This window comes from Engystomops pustulosus, chromosome 3 (assembly GCF_040894005.1).
Source record: "Engystomops pustulosus chromosome 3, aEngPut4.maternal, whole genome shotgun sequence".
NCBI lineage: Eukaryota > Metazoa > Chordata > Amphibia > Anura > Leptodactylidae > Engystomops > Engystomops pustulosus.
The window spans coordinates 197,524,103-197,547,835 of record NC_092413.1 but is presented as its reverse complement, the minus strand read 5'-3'; the positions used below and the strand labels follow the sequence as shown (position 1 = coordinate 197,547,835).

The 23,733-nt window shown below is 43.3% G+C and overlaps 2 protein-coding genes across 3 annotated transcripts in view; one reads left to right on the top strand and one right to left on the bottom strand.

The window, feature by feature from the left end:
- CMPK2 (cytidine/uridine monophosphate kinase 2) overlaps positions 1 to 23,733 on the top strand; it is a 48,120-nt gene that overhangs the window by 17,346 nt on the left and 7,041 nt on the right. Inside the window, exon 1 of one of the 2 annotated variants that reach the window (XM_072143528.1) lies at positions 20,037 to 20,120. The exons of the other annotated variant lie outside the window; for it this stretch is intronic. The gene's annotated coding sequence lies outside the window, so the exon portion shown is untranslated. Of the gene's footprint in view, positions 1 to 20,036; positions 20,121 to 23,733 lie in introns of those variants that run through there. 2 annotated transcript variants of the gene reach the window in all.
- RSAD2 (radical S-adenosyl methionine domain containing 2) lies at positions 11,254 to 18,191 on the bottom strand. The gene is made up of 6 exons (XM_072143527.1): positions 17,807 to 18,191; positions 16,534 to 16,695; positions 15,696 to 15,925; positions 14,369 to 14,518; positions 13,327 to 13,359; positions 11,254 to 12,640 (listed from the first exon to the last, which is right to left on the bottom strand). The coding sequence occupies exons 1-6, from the start codon at positions 18,114 to 18,116 to the stop codon at positions 12,476 to 12,478; spliced, it is 1,050 nt and encodes a 349-aa protein (XP_071999628.1). The 5' UTR covers positions 18,117 to 18,191; the 3' UTR covers positions 11,254 to 12,475.

The following is a 23,733-nucleotide window of genomic DNA, read 5'->3' as shown; positions in this document are numbered from 1 at the left end:
TTTATATGTGCTGTTTGTTCATGCTAGTGAATATTTATATGTGCTACATTCTTTTTGGTATAAGCATTGTTGGTATTTTCACTAGAGGGACAACTAAGGTTGTGTGCCCGATGTCCACCAGGTGTCGCTGCTGCGCCGAGGTCCGCCGAGGTTCGCCGGAGTTCACCTGCTTTGTTCTGGTGTATGTGAGTGATATTCTTGCGGCACAATTTTTAAAAAAAATTCTGCGGTTTTTCAGAATCCGTTGGGTTTTCCGATGGCCACGCCCCCGATTTCTGTCGCGTGAAAGCCAGCGCTGATGCGCCACAATCCGATCGCGTGCGCCAAAATCCCGGGAAACCCAGCGGAAAAACGTGCTTTGGACCCTTAGTAAATATGCCCCAATGTGTCACGATAAAACAATCTCAAAATCACCCTGTCTGTGTTAAAGCGTTCCAAAGTTATAACCACATGGGTTAGTGACACATGTCAGATTTGAAAAAATGGGCCGTGTCAGAAAGGTGAAAAGTGGCTTCAGCAGCAGGGGGTTAAAGTTGTTGTTGTTGTGGGGTTTTCATGTGTCTGACCCTTATTTTTTCGTTAACTGTTTAAAGAGATATTAGAACTGACCTCATCAGTTATCTTTTTTAGTAAGGTTAGTCAAAATATAGGTGTAGAGGGTTATTTATTATTGGTTTTCCTGGGCTTTTTTGGCAAAAATAAAGTAGTCGCATTGAGGTTTTTTGAGACTTTTCACTGCTAAAAAGTCTCACAGGACTATTTCCATCTCTTCATTCATTTGGTGTGAACATAGAACTACTCCTAGTGCAACAACCTGCAAAGCCCGATTCATGACTTGAGACTTTTGCAAAAAGTCCCATAAAAAGTCTTAGTTACCCCAGTCTGGTCCATGTACTTTTCATTATTTTGAGACCTTTTTGGGACTTTAATAAAAAAAAAAAAAAAACTATGGACAGAAAATAGACCATAAAAACATTTAATTTAAGGGCCAAAGCCACTACAGGCAGTCCCTGGGTTACGTACAAGATAAAATTCTATAGGTTTGTTCTTAAGTTGAATTTGTATGTCGAAACTGTATATTTTATAATTGAAGCTCCAGACCAATTTTTTTTTGTCCCAATGACAATTGGAGTTTCAAAATATTTGCTGTGATATGAGCAAGGATTATCAATAAAGCTTCATTACAGACGCCTTACAGCTGATCATTGCAGTCTGGGACTATAGTAAAGTATTCAGAGACTTTGGCAGAGGTCACAGTGGGCAGAGGGGTCCATCTTTAACTAGGGGTTTTCTGTAATTCGGGGACCACCTGTATAATGAATCTGATGGGCAGCGGAGCTCCAAAAACAGACATTGAAATGCCCCAAGGAGCTGGTCTAATGATAAATAACCATCAATCCAGGCGTTCCAGGCCAGTGATATCATGTCATTTACGGGATCTATTTGCTCCTTGTAGGAAATGACCATTTGCCGTTGAGATGTTACGTGTTGTGTTTTGTCTCATTAGGAGATGAAGATTTTTCTAGGTGATGGGGAAATGTAACAATTATCTGTGCACAGCTGGCGCTGTTATAAATACATGGTTAGTACTTATGGGCCATGACTCAGAGAAGCTCATCTACTAGATATTACCTTAGAAACAGGTCTCTTCCTATTGACGTCAGTGCTGGCTATAGAACATTCGTGGCTTCTCTGATTGTCATAAGAAATATAATACCGCCTTCATGTTTCCAGTCCTCTACAACCACATTCGGGATTATTATGTGAATTATTTAGATAAATGGTCATGTTCAGGACTGGAGGTTGAATGTTATCTAATTTAATAAGTCTCTGAACAAGTCGGATCAATCTGTCCCCTGAGCTTCCGGAACTAAAGGCACAAATACATAAAGTACATGTAAAAAAAAGGAAAAAATGAGTAAAATAAAAAATGAGTAAATATCAGTATTTTTTCTTAAAAAGAAAATATTATTTTGGACCGCCTGCTTCTGAAAATGTATGAATACCATGAAAATGGTAACCAGTTTAACCATTTTTGGTGACCTTATCCTTGGAGCTGTTTCACACTGGTGTTTTTCACATCTGTGGTTCAGTGATTTCCATGGATGCCTTACTGAGCCCTTGATTTCTATGACTGTTTTCACATAGTTATTTTTTTTTCACTGATCCGTTGGTCATGGAAAAAAGTTCTAAACCTGTCCCATTTTTGATCGGATTCGGATTACAGAAGGCAATAGGAGCTTAGAGAAGGCATTTATCTGTTTTGGTGCAGGGTCCGTGTTTTCGGCACACAAGTCATGCTATAATTTGCACTGGGATTGTGGTTCAATGGGTTCATGAATTACCGCAGGACCGAAAAGGTTTAGAACTGTCTCCACGTTCATGAAGGTGAAATAGAATCCATCGTCTTTTAGAATCCATAGAACCAGAGTTTTGCAGGTCAAAAAATGTGTGCCGAAAATTGTGCCAAAAAAACTTGTTCGAGATCTATAACCGCAGGAAAAGTGTTGGATTGTGCTCAGATTGTGCTCCCAAAAAAGAAAAATTTGGGAGTGTCGGAAAAGGGCTAATATTGTGGCGCCGGCACTCAATACATATGGGGCATTAGGTGCAGCAAGGGGAAAAAATGCCATTTTTCTGGCAGAAAGTCAATGATAATTGCCCCCCCCTATGGGAAGCAATGGAAGCAAAGCGGAAACAAGACGCGCCAGTGTGAATATGCTCTTAGATTAGGTGATCAGTATCAGATTGGCGGTGGTCTTTTCATGATAAGGAAAGACTTGTGCTCCAGACTAGAGATGAGTGAATTTTCAAAGATTTGATAAGCTGAAGCTTTACCATTTTTTTTCAAAAGACTCAAATTTGGTTCAAATCGAATCAGTCTGAACCAATGTGGCTTCAAGGGTCCTGGAAACGTTATATTACTCTTTTTAGCGCTCTAAACACTGATTTTGTCTTTGGTTTTCTACAATTTTCTTTATTGGGGTCAGTATTAGTGTAAACTCTAACCCTAATTCTAATGCTAATTCCACGCTCTGGGATGTCTGGCAGCAGTAGTGCTAGCAAATCAAGGAAAATTCAGATTCCATTTGATGCCAGAAAATTCCCGAAATTCTTCGAAACAAATCAAATCTATAAAGCAATCAACTCATCTCTACTCTAGAATTCTGCTGGCTTCATTTAAAGGACCAGAGGTTACAAATTTTGGCTCGTATTTTGCTCACCTCAAGGGTTCTCCTCACACCTTCATTCTGGTCTATCTGTCAGACAGTTACATTCTCCAATACCTTTAAGTGTGGCCATTGTGTGTGTGGGAGAAATATTGGGGCTGTCTGAAAGTCAGAATATTTCTAGTTGCCCATGGCAACCAATCAGAGCTCCCCTTTAAAATATTCATGAGCACTGGTAAAATGAAAGGTGAGCTGTTATTGGTTGCATTGCTGAACCAATGATGAACCTGAAACACAAACAATTAAGTCTGGTAAAGGCCTCAGGGTAGAGAAACTCATGGGGACCTCCAAATATTTTCGAGAAACAGTATTGCGAAAAATCGATATTTTCATAAATAATTTTCATAAATCATATTAAATCCATAATAAACTCTATGGGAGTGAAGAAAACTGGTGTACAAGTCCTGAAATAATCATAATTGCTAGCGAACTCCCAGCAATTTAGATTATTTACCTTTTCACACCATCTCCACGACTGGTAGAAATCGAGGGGGGGGGGTTCTACAATTAGTGACCATTCGAGCTGCTAAAGTGTCAGTACAGGAGGCAGGCAGGATGGTGGGGGCCCTGGGGCTCGTTCCCCGGATGCCCTCACTGATTGTAATCTGGCCCTACCCGTATCCATAGGATGGGTGATCAGTTTGTTATCATTGAAGACCCAATTCCCACTACAAAAGGAGACCAGAGTCTTGTACACAATCCTCTTCACAATACAGTTAAAATGGCAAAGGGTTTAAAGGACCTCTACCATTAGAATAACTGGTGATAGATGACTATTACGTACTTCCCCATCCCGTCCCTCTGTGTCCCAAGCTTGATTTCCTATATCTTTCCATGGCTGTATTTTTGTAAAAAATAAGTTCATAAGATATGCAAATTAGCCTGCAGTGCTCTGCAGAGCACCATTAAGCTCCACCGTAATATCACTTATGCTTTCCCCAGGGCCGTGCCAGCCACATGAGCCGGTGAGATTTGAAAAGTGATCATGGGTCTTTCATGATCTAGTGTGGTGGCATCATGTAGAAAATCGATTTAGAAGCAAGATGTAAATTGATTGTATAAAGTCAAGGAGGCGGAGAGTTTTACGCTAAATTCAAGGTTTGGAGCTCTGAACACCTCTTCCGTTGCTATTGACATTATGCATCAGGCTTCAGGAGATCTGGTTAGTGATGTCTCTGGATGCAGGACCATTAATTACAGTGATAGGGGGCTTTCTGAGGGAGAGAGAGCTTGACTTCAGTGTTAAAATCTCCGCCTCCTTGACTTTATACAACCTGTTTACTTCTCACTTCAAAGTTGATTTTCTGGATGATGTCACCACCTTGGGCCATGAAAGAAAGATAATCTGAAAGGTGTTGAGCTACTTGGCAACATACTGGTAGTGGTTTATGAGGTCATTGTCTGCTGACAGGTTCCCTTTAAGTGGACTAGTGGTCACACACTCCATCAGCTAAGTAGCTCCTACATTTTAGAGCTAAGAGCAGATAACACAGGATCACATAATTGACAATAGGTGATGGAGAGCTCTCCTCCTCCCCACCCTTTTACCTCCCAACCCTCTCTTATAAAATGAATCGTTTCATGTCATGGTGTCTGAAAAAAAATTCGAAAAAAAAGCAAAATAAATAAAGCAAATATTTCCGTAAATATGTCTCTGAATAAAAATTGAAAATAATAATAAACATTAAAAACTAATCATAAAATGAAGAGCTAGTAAAAGTTTTGTATTTCACCTAAGTAGGACACGATGTTCAGTCTTCCTTCACCTCTATTTCTGTGCAATGGTTTTTAGGGAAATGACAGATTACGGCTGAATGAAAGAGACCGCAGTCCTGGACGTTTGACAAAAATAACTGGTTTTCTATAAACAGTAGCTGCTCGCTTTTTCCTCCCGCGAAAATTACTGGTAGAAAAAAAAAAGTTTCGTTTTCCCTGTGATTTCAAACAGACTGAAAGCTGAAAATAGGAGATTGCAGAAACGGTTACGCTGTGGTGGCGGTTCCGTAGTGTCAGCCATATATCACAGGGGGGGGGGGGTTGAGAGCGTTGGAGATGTGACTCACGCAGAGCTCTATGTAAGGCAAACCCAAATATTTCCCTATGATCATTTTTCCAAGAATTCCACATCTGCTCTAATTTTTGTCAGTGGCTGATAACAACGGTCTCTGTTCCACGGCTTTAGCCAAGATCATAATTCTGGATTTTTATTATTATTTTTATTTTATTAATATATCAGTTTTTTTTTTAATCACATTTTTTACCTACCATTTATCATTAGAAATGGCGCCTGTGAAATTTTTTCTAATTTCTGTGAATAAAGTCCAAGGCGCGTGTCTAATATTCTAGCTCCGTACCATTTAGAAGATGGATGGTTGCAACTGCAATACCAGATGCAGCCTGTGAATAGCGGTGGAGCTGTTATTGGATTTTTCTATCCAGATTTTTGTGTTGTGGCACGCCTCTGTTGTTCCTCCTGGTAATCTATGATTTGTTTTGCCTCCTTATTTGCCTCTGCTAAGCTTCTCAGCCAACAAATCCTTCAGGAGGACGGTGTTTGATCCTTTGATTAGTGCTGCTCTTCTGATTCTGCCACAATTATTTTCTAGCATCCCCCAAAAGCATCAATTATGCTAATTAGGCTCTCTTCTGTCAGATGGGCGGTCCTGAAGCAGAGCAAACCAGAGTTGGGACCACAGATATCTGACCCTTCATATAATCGGGATGATCCACATGTAAAGTAGACATGGGAATTCCGGCTCTTCTTAGTGAGCTGGCTCATAAGGCTCCGCTCACTAAGAAGGACCGGCTCTTCTGGCTCCTGAATGGCTCTCTATTAAATATGTGGGGTTATTCACCCCACACCACTCCACTTTTAACCCGATTGTATCAGGTTAAGGGGGGCGTGGTGAGCCGGATAGAGGTGGGGTTAAGTGAGCCATCGGCTCACGTCGTTCACGAAAGAGCCGGCTCATTCGTGAACAACACCACTAATCTAAAGTCAACGTGACCAAACTTGATCAGACATTTGTATCTTCTCCCTGTGTTTTGTACAGAAGATATCGTTTCATACAGTGATTTAATATGACACTAATAATATTCATAACCTGTGACCCCAATAAAAAAGTGGTATACAGACATCCTAGTGCCAGGCATTACCCTCAATAATAACAATGATAACATTTCCATAGGTCCAAACCACAATAAGGCTATGTATGGGCCATGGTGTATATACACATTTACCATCATAACCAAATTAGTAAATTGAAATAATGATATACTGTAATAGATAAGGCCTTGAAGGCCCCATACAGTGGCAGAACCACACAGGAGAAGGCAACTCTGGTCTAGTTGCTAATGGCAACCAATCAGAACTCAGCTTTCATTTTCCCACAGCAGTTTATAAAATGAAAGCTGAGTTCTCATTAGTTGCCTAGAGGAACTATAGGAGTTTTGTTTCCAGACACATCTGAGTATAATGCCCCACAGTAGTACAGCTGTTATTGCACTCTCCAGGCAGTTATAATGCCACTTTATGACCACCACATAAACTATCCCCCTTTGTGACTACTAATTGGAAATAGTGCCCCTTCATTGTTTTTTGTTTCCCCTTATAGGCTTTAGTGCATCCTCATATCAATGCTTCCTCGTAACATTTAGTGGCCCTTTGCCAGTTAGACTGCCCTATGCCCATCATAGGTTGTAGTGGCGGTAGCCTGGGGCCCAAGCCTTCCAGGGGGCCCAGGGCCATCCAAACCACCCACCAAATTTAATATTGAGAAGGACCTTCACACATGAAATCCTCATACATCTGTTCCTGCACTCAATACACATGTATCCATTTCAGGACCTTTGAAGGTCCTGATACCGCAGACTGAAAGCAGTCAGATGGGACACATCCTCCATTTCCTTTTTTTTTTGTTCAACTCTTTATTTATTTTGCTTTATCTTTAACAATCACAGACAGAAACATCTGCCCAAACATGGTCTATAGACATGTCTAATGAAAGGAGCATTAGATAGTAGATGTTATTAGCCTTATAACCATATAAAAGACAAATGGGGAGAAACAAAACAACAATCCTGTCATATTAGCTACACACGTTTAGGAGACGGTGCGAAAAACTCAGAGCAGATGGCCTAAGAGCCTTGACTATTAGTCATACAATGAATGTCCCATGAAGACCAAACTGATCCAAATCGATCCAATTTGTTGTTCAATTGAGCAGTCAGTTGTTCCATCGACCTCATATTTTTAATTTGGACATACAAATCTGTCGAAGGGGGTGGGGCCGTTCTCTTTCAAAACAGGGAAATCAAACATTTGGCTGCCGTTAGGACGTGAAGGGGCAGCCTGGCTTTTGGGCCTTTGATGTTTGTGGGAGGTAAATTCAATAAATATACTGTCGGATCCAAGGGGACACTAGTTCCCAGGATCTCCTGCAAGAGGTTTTCAATCATATTCCAGTAGTTTACTATAGCTGGACATGACCAGAAAATGTGGTACACAGAACCCACCTCCCTGTTTCATCGCCAGCAGGTATTTGAGATATTTGGGTTGAGTCTGTGCAACAGTTCGGGGGTGTGGTACCAAAGCATAAGGAGTTTCACTTGGTTCTCCTTTGTAAAGAGAGTTTATGGAGGCCTTTTTAGCGTTCTGCCATTGTTCCATAGAAAATTTCCTATTCAACCATGTTTCCTATTTGGCCATATACGTATGTCTAGGCTGAGTAAGTCTCACTGTGGAGTTTAAAATGCTAGAAATTAAACCCTTGGAAGAGGGCCCTGGTCCCCCGGACCCATATGAGATGATATATAATGTTTAATTTGTCTGTACTGAAAGAGGCCTTCTGCAAGAGTCGGAAACCTCTCTACCAAGGTGGCGAGGGGAAGAATCAGTCTGCTGTGAGCGTCCGTATAGACCTTAATCTGGAATAACTTGGCCTCTATCCAAGGTTTAAAACCTCCTGAAGTCACACTGTCTGGGAGGTGTGGGGTAAAAAGTACCGGGGTGAGTGGCGACCTAAGGGTGGCTAGTTGGAAACGCACTCTGCATTTAAACCATATGTCTCTAGTAAATTGTATAGGGCCCAGGAGGGTGGATGGTGGTATGTCATTCGGGGGAACCCAAATCAAGGTTCCTGGGTGATACGGTGCCAGCCACAACTTTTCCACCTCTGTCCACCTGTTATAGGCCGGGAGAGTGGACCAGGAAGCTATGTGTCGGAGGTGGGCGGAGAAATAGTATAATTTTAGATCAGGTAGGGCTAGGCCTCCGTTAGTGGATCCAGCGGTCATGACCGACTTTGGGATCCTATGTATCTGCCCACTCCAGACATAGTCCAGGCATCTGCACCTGCAGGTGGGAGCTCCGGGAAGTCCGTGTCTGCTGCAGTTGTGGCACGCGCCGGCGCCATCTTGGCCGCGGACGCCCTGGTTCCCTTGGCGAACATCTCCGGCAGTGTGGTCGTCTGCGGTGTCCCCAAACGGTCCGGTGAGGTGCTGGCCGTCCTCTGTTTGCGGCGGTGGCCCATGGCGTTGAGGTAGGCAGCGGGTACCGCAATTATTCGGGTCGGGGAGAGCGGAGCCTGTCTCTCACGCGTCCTACTCCCTCGGCATCCGGACACGCCCCCCACATCCTCCATTTCAAGAAGTTGTTTCTAGTCCCATACGTAGGAAGTGATTCCAGATTTGTAGGAGCGATAATATTCATACAGCCCATGGCCCATGGCCAGTCTTACAAATAATTTTCATTATGCAAAGTACAGCAGGAGACCACTGTAACATTAATATAATGTATAATATTGTCTATAATATCAACTAGGTCTCATAATGAAGGATCACTAGCAGGATAGTGGTCATATAAGATTGCATGTCATTTGTATCTGTCAAGTTTCTTTTAATAAAAAGTTTTGTAGTAAAATACTCAAAAGTACATAAATAGTATGTGATACTGTGCGTCACATAATAGTGCAGTCACTGCACCACCTGGTGGCCACATAAATACTTGCACCTGCATATACAAGAGATAAAGTTCATTTGGGATGGGTTATGGTCCATCTCAGCCCAAGAGCAATTACATTTTTGGACTCTATCGCCTGGGGAATTACATTGCTATGTCTCACTAGTTTCTAGCATTCTTGTACACCGAGATACAAATATCTCTGAATGGAACCATAACAAATGGGTCAAGTTTGGTATCAATGTGATCCAGGGATTCACCCTGACCCTGTGACTTCCCCTGGAGAAATTATGTCTTCTCCAAGGTTCTGGATTTAATACCAGGTAGGAGGGTCCTCAAAGCCCTCCTGGGGATGTGTCTACACCTAATATAATCAGAGAACCCCTGATGCCCATTGTCTTTGCCTTAGCAAACGATTCACCATCACTAGCACAGGAAGGATCTTTAAGTGTGGCCTACCAGTTCCCTGTAGGAACTGATATACAGTTACTCTGTTAAAAAAAAAAAAAAAAAAAAATATATATATATATATATATATATATACTGTTTGTCTAGTGTGCCCTTAAGGCAATTGGATATAAAATTTTACTTGTGTTGCTCTTTTATCTCGATCCACAAATCCCCACGTCCATGTCTTGGTTTATATACATGCTACCGGGTAGGTTCCTCACACTATATAGCCCGCGGACCAGGCTTATATTAAACAAGAACTGGTGGCAGCTTAATTCGGTTGATAAGGTTCTGTTTCTCTGAGGCTAGTGAAAGGGATCTTATAGCCATTCAGGGTTAGATGGAAAGGAAAAAAATCTGGGTTGTGATTTATTGTTGTGCCATATCCGTAGGTTGTCCGGACGACTCTGAATCACTTCCTGTGCCTTCCAGAACCTGTGCTTTCTGGGAGTGTCTATAAAAGGATAATTAATTGACCTTGCTTACCCCTCAGAAGACTGAAACTTCATGTTTCCCTTCACAGTATGTGCAACACCCCTGCTGATGCATTGAGTATAGATATGGTAGTTGGGGGACATGGGGGCTTCAGGTTCACGTTTGTGTTCAGGGGGGCTCTCCATGCAGTAGTACAACCAGACAGACATCAACTAGGGATCCAACGAGAATGTGAGATTGATGGGTTTCAGGGAGTTGGCTGTAATAGAGTGATGAGGGAATGTGATAACCGTACTTGGTTAGACAGGGGCGTATCAGTTCTTCTAGTAGGGGGGGGGGGGGCTTTGTGGGTAAATTAGTGAGGGATATAAATCTGTTGAGACTTTGGGCCATGTTTCCTGGCATGATCACAGTTTGGTTGTCTATAGTGTGAGGGAGTTGTTTTGGGCTTTCACTCTTTTTGAGGAATGAGGGTGCGATTTGGAGACGGGCCAACCTTGAAGAAGTGAGGATGGATTTATGGGTACTGTCCATGCAGGAAGGCATTTAAGTTGCTTTGTGGCTGTTGGAAGACATTAGGGCTTATGGTGTTAAGCCCAAGTGGCTGTGGTGGGGGTCCTCATAGTTGATGAATGGAGATGGTGTTTTTGGGGTGGGGAAGGGAATTAGTAGGTGCTCTGGAAACTCAACTGGAGGCTTAGTGACAAGTAGTTGTGGGGAATGATTTGTTAGCGATACTTGAACATCCTAAAGGGTATTATTCGGTGCCTTTGAGTCAGACTACAGCTGAAGATAAATTAATGCTACGGGCAGCATGGTTACTCAGAGGTTAGCACTACAGCCTTGCAGCGCTGGAGTCCTGGGTTCAAGTCCCATCAAGGTCAACATGTGCAATGATTTTGTAGGTTCTCTCCGTGTTTGCGTGGGTTTCCTCCGGGTCCTCCGGTTTCCTCCAAAACATACTGGTAGGTTGATTAGATTGTGAACCCACATGAGTGTCTGTGTTGTAAAAGGGGTAATGGGAACGTGTTGTCTTGTACTACATGGACATGTGCTAGTACTATGTTTTATAGCACAGGATGGGAAGATGTTAAAAACCCCATTCATATTTTGTGTACATAGTTGGATGACCACCAAGAAACTCTCCCAAGAAAATTATAATAACAACAACATTTAAAGTAAAATACAAATATGAAAACTTTATTCCACATTCGGGCAAATCGCAATATAATACATTTACAAAAATGACTTAGTAAAGTGCATGGCAGATACAACAATCCTTAAAAACAAATGTAATGCAAAACGACAAAAACATTCTCATAATAAATTACACATTCCTATAGACTTTTTTTTAGTATTTTCCTGTAGTATTCAACTTATTATCCACAATAATAGTGTCATTTCCTAAAACACCCGTAATACATTCCGTCAGCTCATCTGCTCATTGACTGTTTCGTTCAATGATGCTCATAACAAAAATGAAGTGAAAACAGGTAATAGAGTTGTTCATGTTCTTTACTGGTGGACAACCCCTTTAATAAAGTTGTAAAACTATATGTTAATGTTACCTATAAAACAAACAAAGAGCAAACAGAAAACTTGGAAGGATAAGAGTAAGTCACTTGCTCTGAATTAGTGATATGACCAAGGTGTGAGGTTCCTGAAGGCCCATAAAACCACCAGGCAGTAGCTACTTACACATTAGCCATGGGACCCTCAGTCATAGTTCTCTTGCTATGATCAAGGGTCAAAAGTGAAATGTGTAGGCATCTAATACATCTTTGTAAGTAAAATTTATGGAAACTTCTACAAGCCATTAGACGTTGGGTTCTCTGTTTGGATCTTCTGTGTACGTGCCGTATATTCCATGAGATGGATTATTCTCATGAGATGTCTACATATGTGTATCGCTGGTGGACATGCCAGGTAATCCTCAACCAAACTAAACAATGGACATTTTTGGGACCTTGAGATTAAGTTGATTCTATATAGTTGTCCTTCTTTTGCAACAAACATCTCAGTAATTTGGAGGAGCTTTCTATCCTCGAGCTACATGAATCTTGATCGTAGGCAGTGATTAGTAAATGTGGCAGCTTTGGAGCAATATGTCCTTTCCTGGAGGACAGGTTATCCAGATCATTGACTTTCAAAGGGTACATGCCATGTCTCTGAGGGGAACTCATACTATCTTCACGCTGTAGCCCATGTATGGACTTAGGCTTTAGTTTGCTTTGATGTAGGAACATTCAGAAACACTCAGTGTAGGAATGTTGAGGGATACAGTTCTAGATACTAGAAGGTTTAGACTCTAAAGGACAACAATATAAATTTCTTCTCATGTAGTCACTTAAAGATGTACAGCTGCCATACTTGAACAAGTCCAGAAGACATAGAGCGCTGGTCACCAGTCCAGCTTCAGATCTGCCTTGCTCCACACATATTTTCCTCCCCTTTTGAAGAACATCCTTTCGTCGAAACCACTAAACATTATGGCATTTTCAACCCCAACATCCAAGATTGACCTCGATGGATCTTTGCGCCCGTTTCTGCAGTCAAGGAAACGCATCTGGAATCAAAGTACATAAAGGCTATGAGAAACCTTGAGGGCTTCATAGTAAGTATATATAGCAGCTGTACCACCTGCAATACAAGTGGGGTCTCTCCACCCACTAATCCTATGTCTACCCCATATTTTTTCATTCATCAGGTTTTTATTGTACTTTTCTTACTTCATCTCACTTCCTGTTGTGGCACGACAGGGGAATTGAAGCATTACGCTAAGTTCTTGTACAGATTACAATGTATCACTGGGTTTCCCATTAGAATAGCTGACATCAGAACCAAACTTACTGAGACTGTACTGATTTTTTGCTGAAATTATACCAATTATTTTTGCTAAGATTGTACCAATTTTTTTTTTTGCTGAATTGTACAGAATTTATTCATTGTAGTGAATTTTTCAACAATCCTGGCAAATGAGGTTTGCCCCAACAAGAAATCGGTCAGAGTTTGTGCAATCCCTGGCCAAAAGTTGGCATCCTGGATACGGAAGTCTTAGAGGAGGGGCTTAAATCCCTCAATTGCTAAGTAAAGCTAGTATATAGGCATCAGTGCGACATCCATCGGTTATCTTACTAACCAGACAAACTTCTTATGAAGTCTAATTCCCTCTCAAATGATTCTAAATATGCTGTTATACGGAGAGAACCTTTATGACATAATACAGTTTATATTAAAATGTTATTAACTTACATATTCATCCAAAATGAGATATGAATCCCGCATCTAGGAGAGAAAATATGTAAATTGAATAAAACTTCATATATGTAACATGTAAGATACCTGCACTGCTACCTGGAGGACATGCAGTTTATCATTTGGCAGTCAATGACGCTACCATTGTGGGGGATGGAAAAAAACACTAGTACTGAAGCTTGAAGGAAAATTACCATTAAAATCCATCATGATAAGCCAGGAACACTTACTCATAGATCCAGGCAACGGGACTGTGGTATCTTCTTATATTTGATATCTATGGCCTCTTTCCTTCTAAAATCAAAATTATGCTAGTGAAGGGCTCAGGGGGTGTTACCAGAGCTCCTCCATTATGCAGCTTCTAAGGCTGTCTAAGGCTTTTACAAGCAACTTTTAAAATTATGCTAATGAGCCAATAGGGTTCAGTGGGGTGTTACAGTGCTCTGGCTTCACAGACTGTTACACTGAGCTCCCCCCACCCCGCTGCCCTCTTATTATTTCCCAGTGGGAGGGGTAAGAGCCTGTGAAGCTGCAGAAAAGAGGGGCTCAAATAATGCCCGCCCAGAGCCTTTCGGGTTCATTATATTAATTTCTAAAAGTTGATTTTAGAAGAAATGAGGGCATGGATACTAAATATAAGAAGATTACCACAGTCACAGCACCTGGATCTATGAAGTGCCCCTGGTTTATCAGGATGGATTTTCATGGTGGATTTCCTTTAAACCCCAGGGTCATACAATAAATAAATGTCATCACACCTGCTGGTTTTATAGCCGCACATAGCTATGGATATTATAATTATGGCAGGAAAGGGGGCAAAAATTTTTGTCACCACCCCCACCACCAGTCCCTGGAAAAAATTCTAGCCAGTTCCTAATACAAAAAAAGTTGGGGACCACTGCTCTAGAGGTCTTGTGTCCAAGGTGAAGCCCACCAAAGAGGGTCCAGAATACTTTTTTAAATTCTAGCACTTTCATTGTTGTATAATATGGAATCTGATAGAAAACACATATATAAGGTATCAGATAATAATAAATACCTGCTGGTTGGATTCTGGAACCAGACACTTGATGTCCTTATGACGATCCAGAAAACCCTTAAAATCATCATCACTGATGACAAACTTTTCGGCTTGTCTCAGCGCTTCTTCTCCGGAATTCTCACCATCAATGATGAGACACTGGAACACCTAAGAAATAATAAAAGTGACATCATGATGATTCATATTCATAATTGGACGGCATCATGTGACTACTAATGTTCTCAACTTCGATTGTAAAATATCATCTTACATATTTTGCCATCTAGTCAGCAGTACAATTTATCTGTCATTTAAGCCAAATGAAGCATAAGATAATGATATGCAGAGCTGTTTTATCATAAAGCCGTTGTCTTAGAAGCCTTCCTTCAGGTGCTTCAAAGCTCCACCTTTCTTCTCTGAGTAAGAGCTGTAGAAGGTTTCTGATTGAATGCAACATCAACCATTTCCCCCCTTCTACTCCTAGTAAGAGTGATGATATGTTATCGATTGAATGCTATATGAGTTACTCCTTATTACTGCTCTGAGTAAGAGCTGTTGAATGTTTCTGATTGAATGCAACATTGATCACGCCTCTCTTCTTCTCATTTAAGAGCTGTAGAAGGATTCTGATTGAAGCAACATCTGCATACCTCCCAAGATTCCCACAATGTATTGAGGAGGAGGTGGGTACAATGTTTGGAAGAGGGGGGGGGAGGGGCACAATGTATTGAGGAGGAGGTGGTTACAATGTTTGGAAGAGGGGAGGGCACAATGTATTGAGGAGGAGGTGGGTACAATGTTTGGAAGAGGAGGGCACAATGTATTGAGGAGGAGGTGGTTACAATGTTTGGAGAAGGGGGGCCACCATGTATTGGGGAGGAGGGGGCCACAATCTATGTAGTAGGAGGTGGTCACATTATTTGGAGGAGGGGGGCCACAATGTATAGAGGAGATCATCACAACTTGAGGGTAGGGATACAGAGAGGTAGGACTATATAAGTGGGGGGAACAGGGAAGCAGTATACAGGGTGGGGGATATTTTATGGAGCCTGCTCCATGCCTGGAACCTTTTGTTACAAAGCAAAGGGAAATGGCTGTGAAGCAGATCAATACAGAGAGCAAAGAGCACAGCAGTGTGAGGACATGCACTAAGTATACTTTAAATAGCTACATTTCTGAAATATAAATGCATTTTTCACAGTTCTGCTGTTACTAACAGCACACAGAAAGGTATCTTTCCACATCTTTCCATGATTGATACCCATTCCCTATAAGTAACTTCTCATTCATCATAAAATATAGAATGTGATGTATCTTTACAGTTTCAGATACTTGGTTTCCTTACCTTCCAGCGTATGGGACTGATCATGGTGATTTCGTCTCTCATGTCCTCGTGCACATTGTAACTATTGATAACAGAATTTATCTTAAAGGCCACGTTGTAGTCACAGCACCACTGACGGATCTTCATTAGTTTTTCCACGTGGTTTTTCCTGCCTTGACCACGACCAATGAGTTTGTTGACTTCTTCATGAAAACTGTCACAGGACACGGCGAGTATATCCAAGTATTCTCCTGGAAAGCACATATTGTACTATTATTATGTATTTTCTTGCATTATCCTGATACTATGTCCTATCTCTAGTCACTGGAAAGTCTTTGTTAAAACAGACGGGTCAGAAGAGGTGACAGATGAATCACTTGTGTTGCCTTTTTTTAAAGAACTCTATTATTCCTCCTGGAAATGTATATTAAACACTCAGTATTACTTCTCTTGTCAATAGACTATGATCCAGAATAATCTGACTCCTAATCTGTCGTTCCCGGTGAATGTTCGTATGTTTCCAGGAGGAATAACAGAGAACGTCTGTAACACTAAGAAAAAATGCAACAGACCCATCATTTTATGGATAATGAAGTAATTACCAAAGTAGACATAGCAGAATAGGAGACAGGTACTTGTTATAAAAACCAAAATCATGCATGGCATTCTATACCTCAGGTCACCGCCCCCTTGACTATTTTGAGCTAATTCACATTTAAACTCTGGGGAGCAAAGGCAAGTGGATGATGGTAACCCAGGAGCAGACCCCTTGTGTCTACGAAAGTCTATATGAAAGGTCATCGGGGTCTCTCCTGTTTAAGGGCTACCTACAGTACATATCTTCGTGACTCTCACTTACCGTAGCTCTTAAACCACTTCTCGGTGATCAGGCTGCCATTGCTGACTATGCTGACACTGGGCAACTTCAGCTCTTTCTTACAGAACTTGACCAGTTCCCCGACAAAGTTTCCTCTCTCCTGCAGAAATGGTTCCCCTCCGGAGAAGTTTATTTTTTCCATTCCTAGGAAGAAGAATAAATGGTGACTCTAATACAAATGATAGAAATGACCATTTCTCATGATCCCATAGATCCGCCAACTCAGCGCTGCCATGTATTCACGTAGCCAAAGACGTCCCCATAAAAATACATGAGCCAAAGACGTCCCCATGACAGTGCATGAGATAAGGTGTCCCCATAACAATACACCAGCCAAAGATGTCCCCATAAAAATACATCGGCCACAGATGTCCCCATAACAATACATCAGTCAAAGATGTCCCCATAACAATACACCAGCCAAAGATTTCCCCATAACAATACATCGGCCACAGATGTCCCCATAACAATACATCAGTCAAAGATGTCCCCATAACAATACACTAGCCAAAGATGTCCCCAATAACAGTGAGTGGAGTGATGTGAGGTGATTGACTGGCCTGCGGCTCCCTATTATAGATTTAATAGGGATTGGTTCAGGAGCCAGAGGAGCCGACTCTTCTTGAGCGGAGCCTAATGAGCCAGCTCACTAAGAAGAGCCGGAATTCTCATCACTAGTTTACAGGTCATGACCTTCTATTTACAAACAATCTGCAAAAGCCTCAGCTCAGAGCAGGACAGGAGAGAAGTTTGCAGAAGTTTGCTGATAGTACAAGTGTCCCCGTCTAGCAGGATGACCCCACTGGTGTCTGAGGGGGGTACTGTGCAGAATTACAGGGGGGCAGCAGGAGATCAGCACTGGGGTATCCCCTCCAGGAGAAGCCACTGCTGAGGAGATCACTGGGTGCTGGGTGTCACACACCTGGGTGCTGCTGTGCGGGTTATTCTCATGCTGGGGTACAGGAGAGAAGCAGAGAGGAGCTTGTAGCAGGATCACATGTAAGCGTCCGAATCTAACATTGCACCCATATTGCACCTAAACTGCGTGTAAAGTGATTAATAATAGGCAGGAACTCATCACAGATGGTTGTAGCTTTTGATAATTCTGGAGCAACAATGCGCCAGAATATAGGCACAACAATGATACTTGTGTGCAGAACTGTGATACATCTGTCCCTTTGTTAAAACTTGCACTAATACAAAGTTTGACATATGGACCTCGTATGGGTCGGTTCTGCAGCCGTCATTGACTCACCTGCATCTTTTAGCATAGCCAGTCCTTTCTTGGCTTCTTCTATGGGTAACACAAATGACGTCTTTGCGGTGTGGAAGCAGAAGCCGCATTTATAGTTGCATTGCCTGGTGAAGTGATAGTTCACACTGATGGGTTTTACCCGGCCAGGATCTTGGGGTGCAATAATTTTAGGAGAAGAAACCTTCCTGGTCCCTGAAATCTCCATCCAGCACCAGGATGACAGCATCTTCATACATTGCAGCAGGAAGGACATGTTCCTCCAGACAGCTGTGAGCACCTCCATAACTGGGAGCAGATACAGGGACATCATGATGAGAAGCTGTGATGCTATGTGGATGCAGATCTCCACACCAGACTCCTTATATACTCCTCCTCCTCTTATCTTCCTACTGCAAGAACATCAGCACAAGTTTCAGTTTCCATTCATAAGAAATGGGAATCCTTCTCAGCAGCGCCTCTAGTGGCTCACATTACAATTACACCTGTACTTTCCTTTCCTTTGGACTTCTAAAGTTTCTTTCCTTCTTGAATACTTTGTTTTTGTGTTGATATGAAATTGTACAATTACTCAGCTATTCCATCAGTCTGGGATTGTGTAAAAGACATATATATGTCTTGCTGTATACATGTTTTACTTCTTTTGCACATTAAAAAAAAAAAAGTTCAAAACAAACAAACAAAAAACTTTTGTATAAACAGCTATATGTTGTACTGGTACATGCCTTACCTTGCATGATTATGTCATCTGGGAGATGGTAAACCAACTTTAAGGAGACCATCAAACTCCATCATGATAAACCAGGGACATTACTTATAGATCCAGGCACCGTGACTGTGGTAATCTTCTTATATGTGTTATCCATGGCCTCCTTCCTTATCCATGGCCTCCCTATCATTCTGCAGATTCATAGGCTGTTACACTGTAGAGGAGCACTTCCCTCTCCCACCGTGTTCTGAAACCTCCTCTGCTGTAGTGAGATTACATCAGGCAGAGGGAAGGAGAAAACGCTGAGTGAGCAGGGGGAGACATTGTAACAGTTTATTAATCTGAAGCATGGAAGGGCTCTGGTAACACCCCCAGAGCCCTTCTGCCTCATTAGTATGGATAAAGGCACGGTGCCTGGATCTATGAGTAAGTGACCCTTGTTTATCATGATGGATTTTGATACTAGATTTTCTTTAAGCAACTAAGACACTCCAATATGTCACTAGGGGCTTAACATTGAAATTAAGTTATATAGTATTGGATCCCGTAATAACTACATTTAAATTATATCCATAGTCTCAGGACACAGATACAACTGCATACTGGTTGGCAGACAAGCAGAACCAGATAATGGGGGATGTTTATCAGGGCCTCTGCGCCACGTCAGTGTGCATGCTAGCACTTGCGATTATTTGCCCCAATCCACCCCCTTCACACCAGTGGGGTTCGAAGGGGTGTGGCTGGCCAGGAGTGGGCCGGCAGGGGGCGTTACTGTCCCCGTGTTACTTATCCCCCATGATAAATAAGCCCCAATATGTCTTTAAATTTGGTTCTGTTCATTACCACAATGAAATTTTAACAAAACAATTCAGATGCAGTTAAAGTTCAAACTTTCAGTTATAACAAAATGATTGCATAAAAATAATAATTTTGTGAACACTATGGGGGAATTCATGATTGCCTCTGCGCCCAAAAATGACAAAAAAATGTCTAAAATGCCTTCCGGCACATTTATGAAAGCTTCTAGACCATTTTTTGGCTGTTTTCTGTTTTGTCCATCAAAGGTGATGTGATCTCTCAAACAGGGGCGTGGTTTGGGAGAAAGGGGGTCTCTGTATGGAAATTAGCCAAAATATTATGGAGGTTGCTCCAAAAGCAGGTCTAAAAGTAGAACTCAACACTCCGGATTCAGTACAAGACTTTTTCTTTTTTCTTTAGACAAGGAACAAAAAAATTTCACAATTAAAGGGGTTGTGTCACCATAGCACATGGCTGTAATGGGTCCAATGCATTGTGACAAGTACTTTCACCATTTACACTTATTACAAAATCTCCAGCCTTACTGAGAACTCCTATTGTCCTGGTTGCTGGCGCCCTCTAGTGGTAGCTGTGTCCTGTCCTGAGCTACAGCTGATCTGGCCGAGTCTGCGCACAAGGAGTCAGCCAGCTGCTCTGCACTACAGATCACTCCACACAGCTCCTCTCCACACTGAGAGATCAGCTGACACACTGCAGCCAATAGGAGGTGAGAGAGGAGGAGGGGCAAAGATTGTGCTGTGATGGCCACTGCTTACCAGCGTCACAGGAGCCTACAGCAGCAGATACAAGGTAACTGCAGCCAGACATGTCTGCACAGAGGAGTCCTCCCCTAACATGGATCATAGCAATGTAGCAGCCCTCTCCTCCCTCCACCATTAGTCAGGTCACACAGGAGCCTACAGCAGCAGATACAAGGTAACTGCAGACATACATGACTATCTGCTGCACAGAGGAGTCCCCCATAACATGGATCATAGCAATGTAGCAGCCCTCTCCTCCCTCCACCATTAGTCAGGTCACACAGGAGCCTACAGCAGCAGATACAAGGTAACTGCAGCCAGACATGTCTGCTCAGAGGAGTCCTCCCCTAACATGGATCATAGCAATGTATCAGCCCTCTCCTCCCTCCACCATTAGTCAGGTCACACAGGAGCCTACAGCAGCAGATACAAGGTAACTGCAGCCAGACATGTCTGCTCAGAGGAGTCCTCCCCTAACATGGATCATAGCAATGTATCAGCCCTTTCCTCCCTCCACCATTAGTCAGGTCACACAGGAGGCTGCAGAGATAACACAAGTAACAGGCTGAGCTCTCACCTCTCCTGATGCGGTCCTCCTCCTGTACTCTCCACCATACACCGTCCCTCCATGTTACACTGCTCTCCTGCAGTCCTCCTCCTGTACTCTCCACCATACACCGTCCCTCCATGTTACACTGCTCTCCTGCAGTCCTCCTCCTGTACTCTCCACCATTCACTGTCCCTCCATGTTACACTGCTCTCCTGCAGTCCTCCTCCTGTACTCTCCACCATTCACTGTCCCTCCATGTTACACTGCTGTCCTGCAGTCCTCCTCCTGTACTCTCCACCATACACCGTCCCTCCATGTTACCCTGCTGTCCTGCAGTCCTCCTCCTGTACTCTCCACCATACACCGTCCCTCCATGTTACACTGCTCTCCTGCAGTCCTCCTCCTGTACTCTCCACCATGCACTGTCCCTCCATGTTACACTGCTCTCCTGCAGTCCTCCTCCTGTACTCTCCACCATTCACTGTCCCTCCATGTTACACTGCTGTCCTGCAGTCCTCCTCCTGTACTCTCCACCATACACCGTCCCTCCATGTTACCCTGCTGTCCTGCAGTCCTCCTCCTGCACTCTCCACCATTCACTGTCCCTCCATGTTACACTGCTGTCCTGCAGTCCTCCTCCTGTACTCTCCACCATTCACTGTCCCTCCATGTTACACTGCTGTCCTGCAGTCCTCCTCCTGCACTCTCCACCATTCACTGTCCCTCCATGTTACCCTGATGTCCTGCAGTCCTCCTCCTGTACTCTCCACCATGCACTGTCCCTCCATGTTACACTGCTGTCCTGCAGTCCTCCTCCTGTACTCTCCACCATTCACTGTCCCTCCATGTTACACTGCTGTCCTGCAGTCCTCCTCCTGTACTCTCCACCATGCACTGTCCCTCCATGTTACACTGCTCTCCTGCAGTCCTCCTCCTGTACTCTCCACCATTCACTGTCCCTCCATGTTACACTGCTGTCCTGCAGTCCTCCTCCTGTACTCTCCACCATGCACTGTCCCTCCATGTTACACTGCTCTCCTGCAGTCCTCCTCCTGCACTCTCCACCATTCACTGTCCCTCCATGTTACACTGCTCTCCTGCAGTCCTCCTCCTGTACTCTCCACCATGCACTGTCCCTCCATGTTACACTGCTGTCCTGCAGTCCTCCTCCTGCACTCTCCACCATTCACTGTCCTTCCATGTTACACTGCTGTCCTGTAGTCCTCCTCCTGTACTCTCCACCATTCACTGTCCCTCCATGTTACACTGCTGTCCTGCAGTCCTCCTCCTGCACTCTCCACCATTCACTGTCCCTCCATGTTACACTGCTGTCCTGCAGTCCTCCTCCTGTACTCTCCACCATTCACTGTCCCTCCATGTTACACTGCTCTCCTGCAGTCCTCCTCCTATACTCTCCACCATGCACTGTCCCTCCATGTTACACTGCTCTCCTGCAGTCCTCCTCCTGTACTCTCCACCATGCACTGTCCCTCCATGTTACACTGCTCTCCTGCAGTCCTCCTCCTATACTCTCCACCATTCACTGTCCCTCCATGTTACACTGCTGTCCTGCAGTCCTCCTCCTGTACTCTCCACCATTCACTGTCCCTCCATGTTACACTGCTCTCCTGCAGTCCTCCTCCTGCACTCTCCACCATTCACTGTCCCTCCATGTTACCCTGCTGTCCTGCAGTCCTCCTCCTGTACTCTCCACCATTCACTGTCCCTCCATGTTACCATGCTGTCCTGCAGTCTTCCTCCTGTACTCTCCACCATTCACTGTCCCTCCATGTTACCCTGATGTCCTGCAGTCCTCCTCCTGTACTCTCCACCATGCACTGTCCCTCCATGTTACACTGCTCTCCTGCAGTCCTCCTCCTGTACTCTCCACCATTCACTCTCCCTCCATGTTACACTGCTCTCCTGCAGTCCTCCTCCTGTACTCTCCACCATGCACTGTCCCTCCATGTTACACTGCTCTCCTGCAGTCCTCCTCCTGTACTCTCCACCATTCACTGTCCCTCCATGTTACACTGCTCTCCTGCAGTCCTCCTCCTGTACTCTCCTCCATGCACTGTCCCTCCATGTTACACTGCTGTCCTGCAAAGGGGCCCCTGTCCCTGACTAGCAGGGAAGTAGCTAAAGATCAATAACATGTGAGAAGCTGTCACCTATTTATCTATCTAAGTCCTATTATCTATCACCTGCCATCCATCCATCCGCACTCCAGACGTCCAAGTCAAACAAAAAGTGGTCCTTTTATTCCATGTGCAGTAGCGACGTTTCGGCTCGTGTTTGAGCCTTTCTCAAATTTATTTCAAATTTATTTTCTTATTCAAGTATATATTGATAATGATTAAAAGGAGAGGAAGCAGTGTCAGGGCTTTGGTAGGTGACACACAGCACCAATAGCAGATTCCTGCGGTGCTGGGGATCAGTAAATGCAGGGACTATTTGAGCACAGCAGGTGGAAGGAGACTCTGAAGGCTGAGCGCTCTGTAGCACTGAGTTGTGCAATAACTGCCGCTGTCAGTGCTGTGCATGTGCCTGGCTAGGCCCCTCCCACATCTGCTTCTGTGTGGAACAGAGTAGAGGCTGAACAAGCATCATAATAACAAATAGAAAGGTATCTTTAATTCCAGGTAACCATTACAAATAGATTTTTTAAATATTTTAACCTCTTTGACAGCTTTTTGTAGTAAATAGTTTCGTGGCATAACCCCTTTAAGTTATACATTTTGCATATCTTGAATATATACAGCAATCTATTTAACCAAACATATTCAAATAAAGAAAGATAACAAATACATACTATAAACCTCCCCTTCCTCCCCAAGCAGCTGGTGATACTATAACGTAGGCACACTTGTTATTAACTATTGAAAAACCCTGAATCTGTCAAACCATGCCTCTCGCGTATCTCCAACACCATCTTCCGTTGCATCATAGCATTCACCTATAACCGCATATACTCGAGTATAAGTCGACACAAGTATAAGCCAAGACAATTTTAACACAAAAAAGTGGAAAAAATCTATTGACTCAACTATAAGCCAAGGGTAGGAAATGGTCCCAGCCTGCCCCCAGTATACAGCCAACCAGCGCAAGCCCC

Excerpts from the sequence above, each read along its gene's own strand:
- RSAD2 (XM_072143527.1), bottom strand. The coding sequence starts at position 18,116 with ATGATGTCCCTGTATCTGCTCCCAGTTATGGAGGTGCTCACAGCTGTC. Across the intron at positions 16,696-17,806 it reads GGCTATGCTAAAAGATGCAG|GAATGGAAAAAATAAACTTC; the intron begins GTGAGTCAATGA and ends TCTTCTTCCTAG. Across the intron at positions 13,360-14,368 it reads TTCCAGAATCCAACCAGCAG|ATGCGGGATTCATATCTCAT; the intron begins GTATTTATTATT and ends TTTCTCTCCTAG.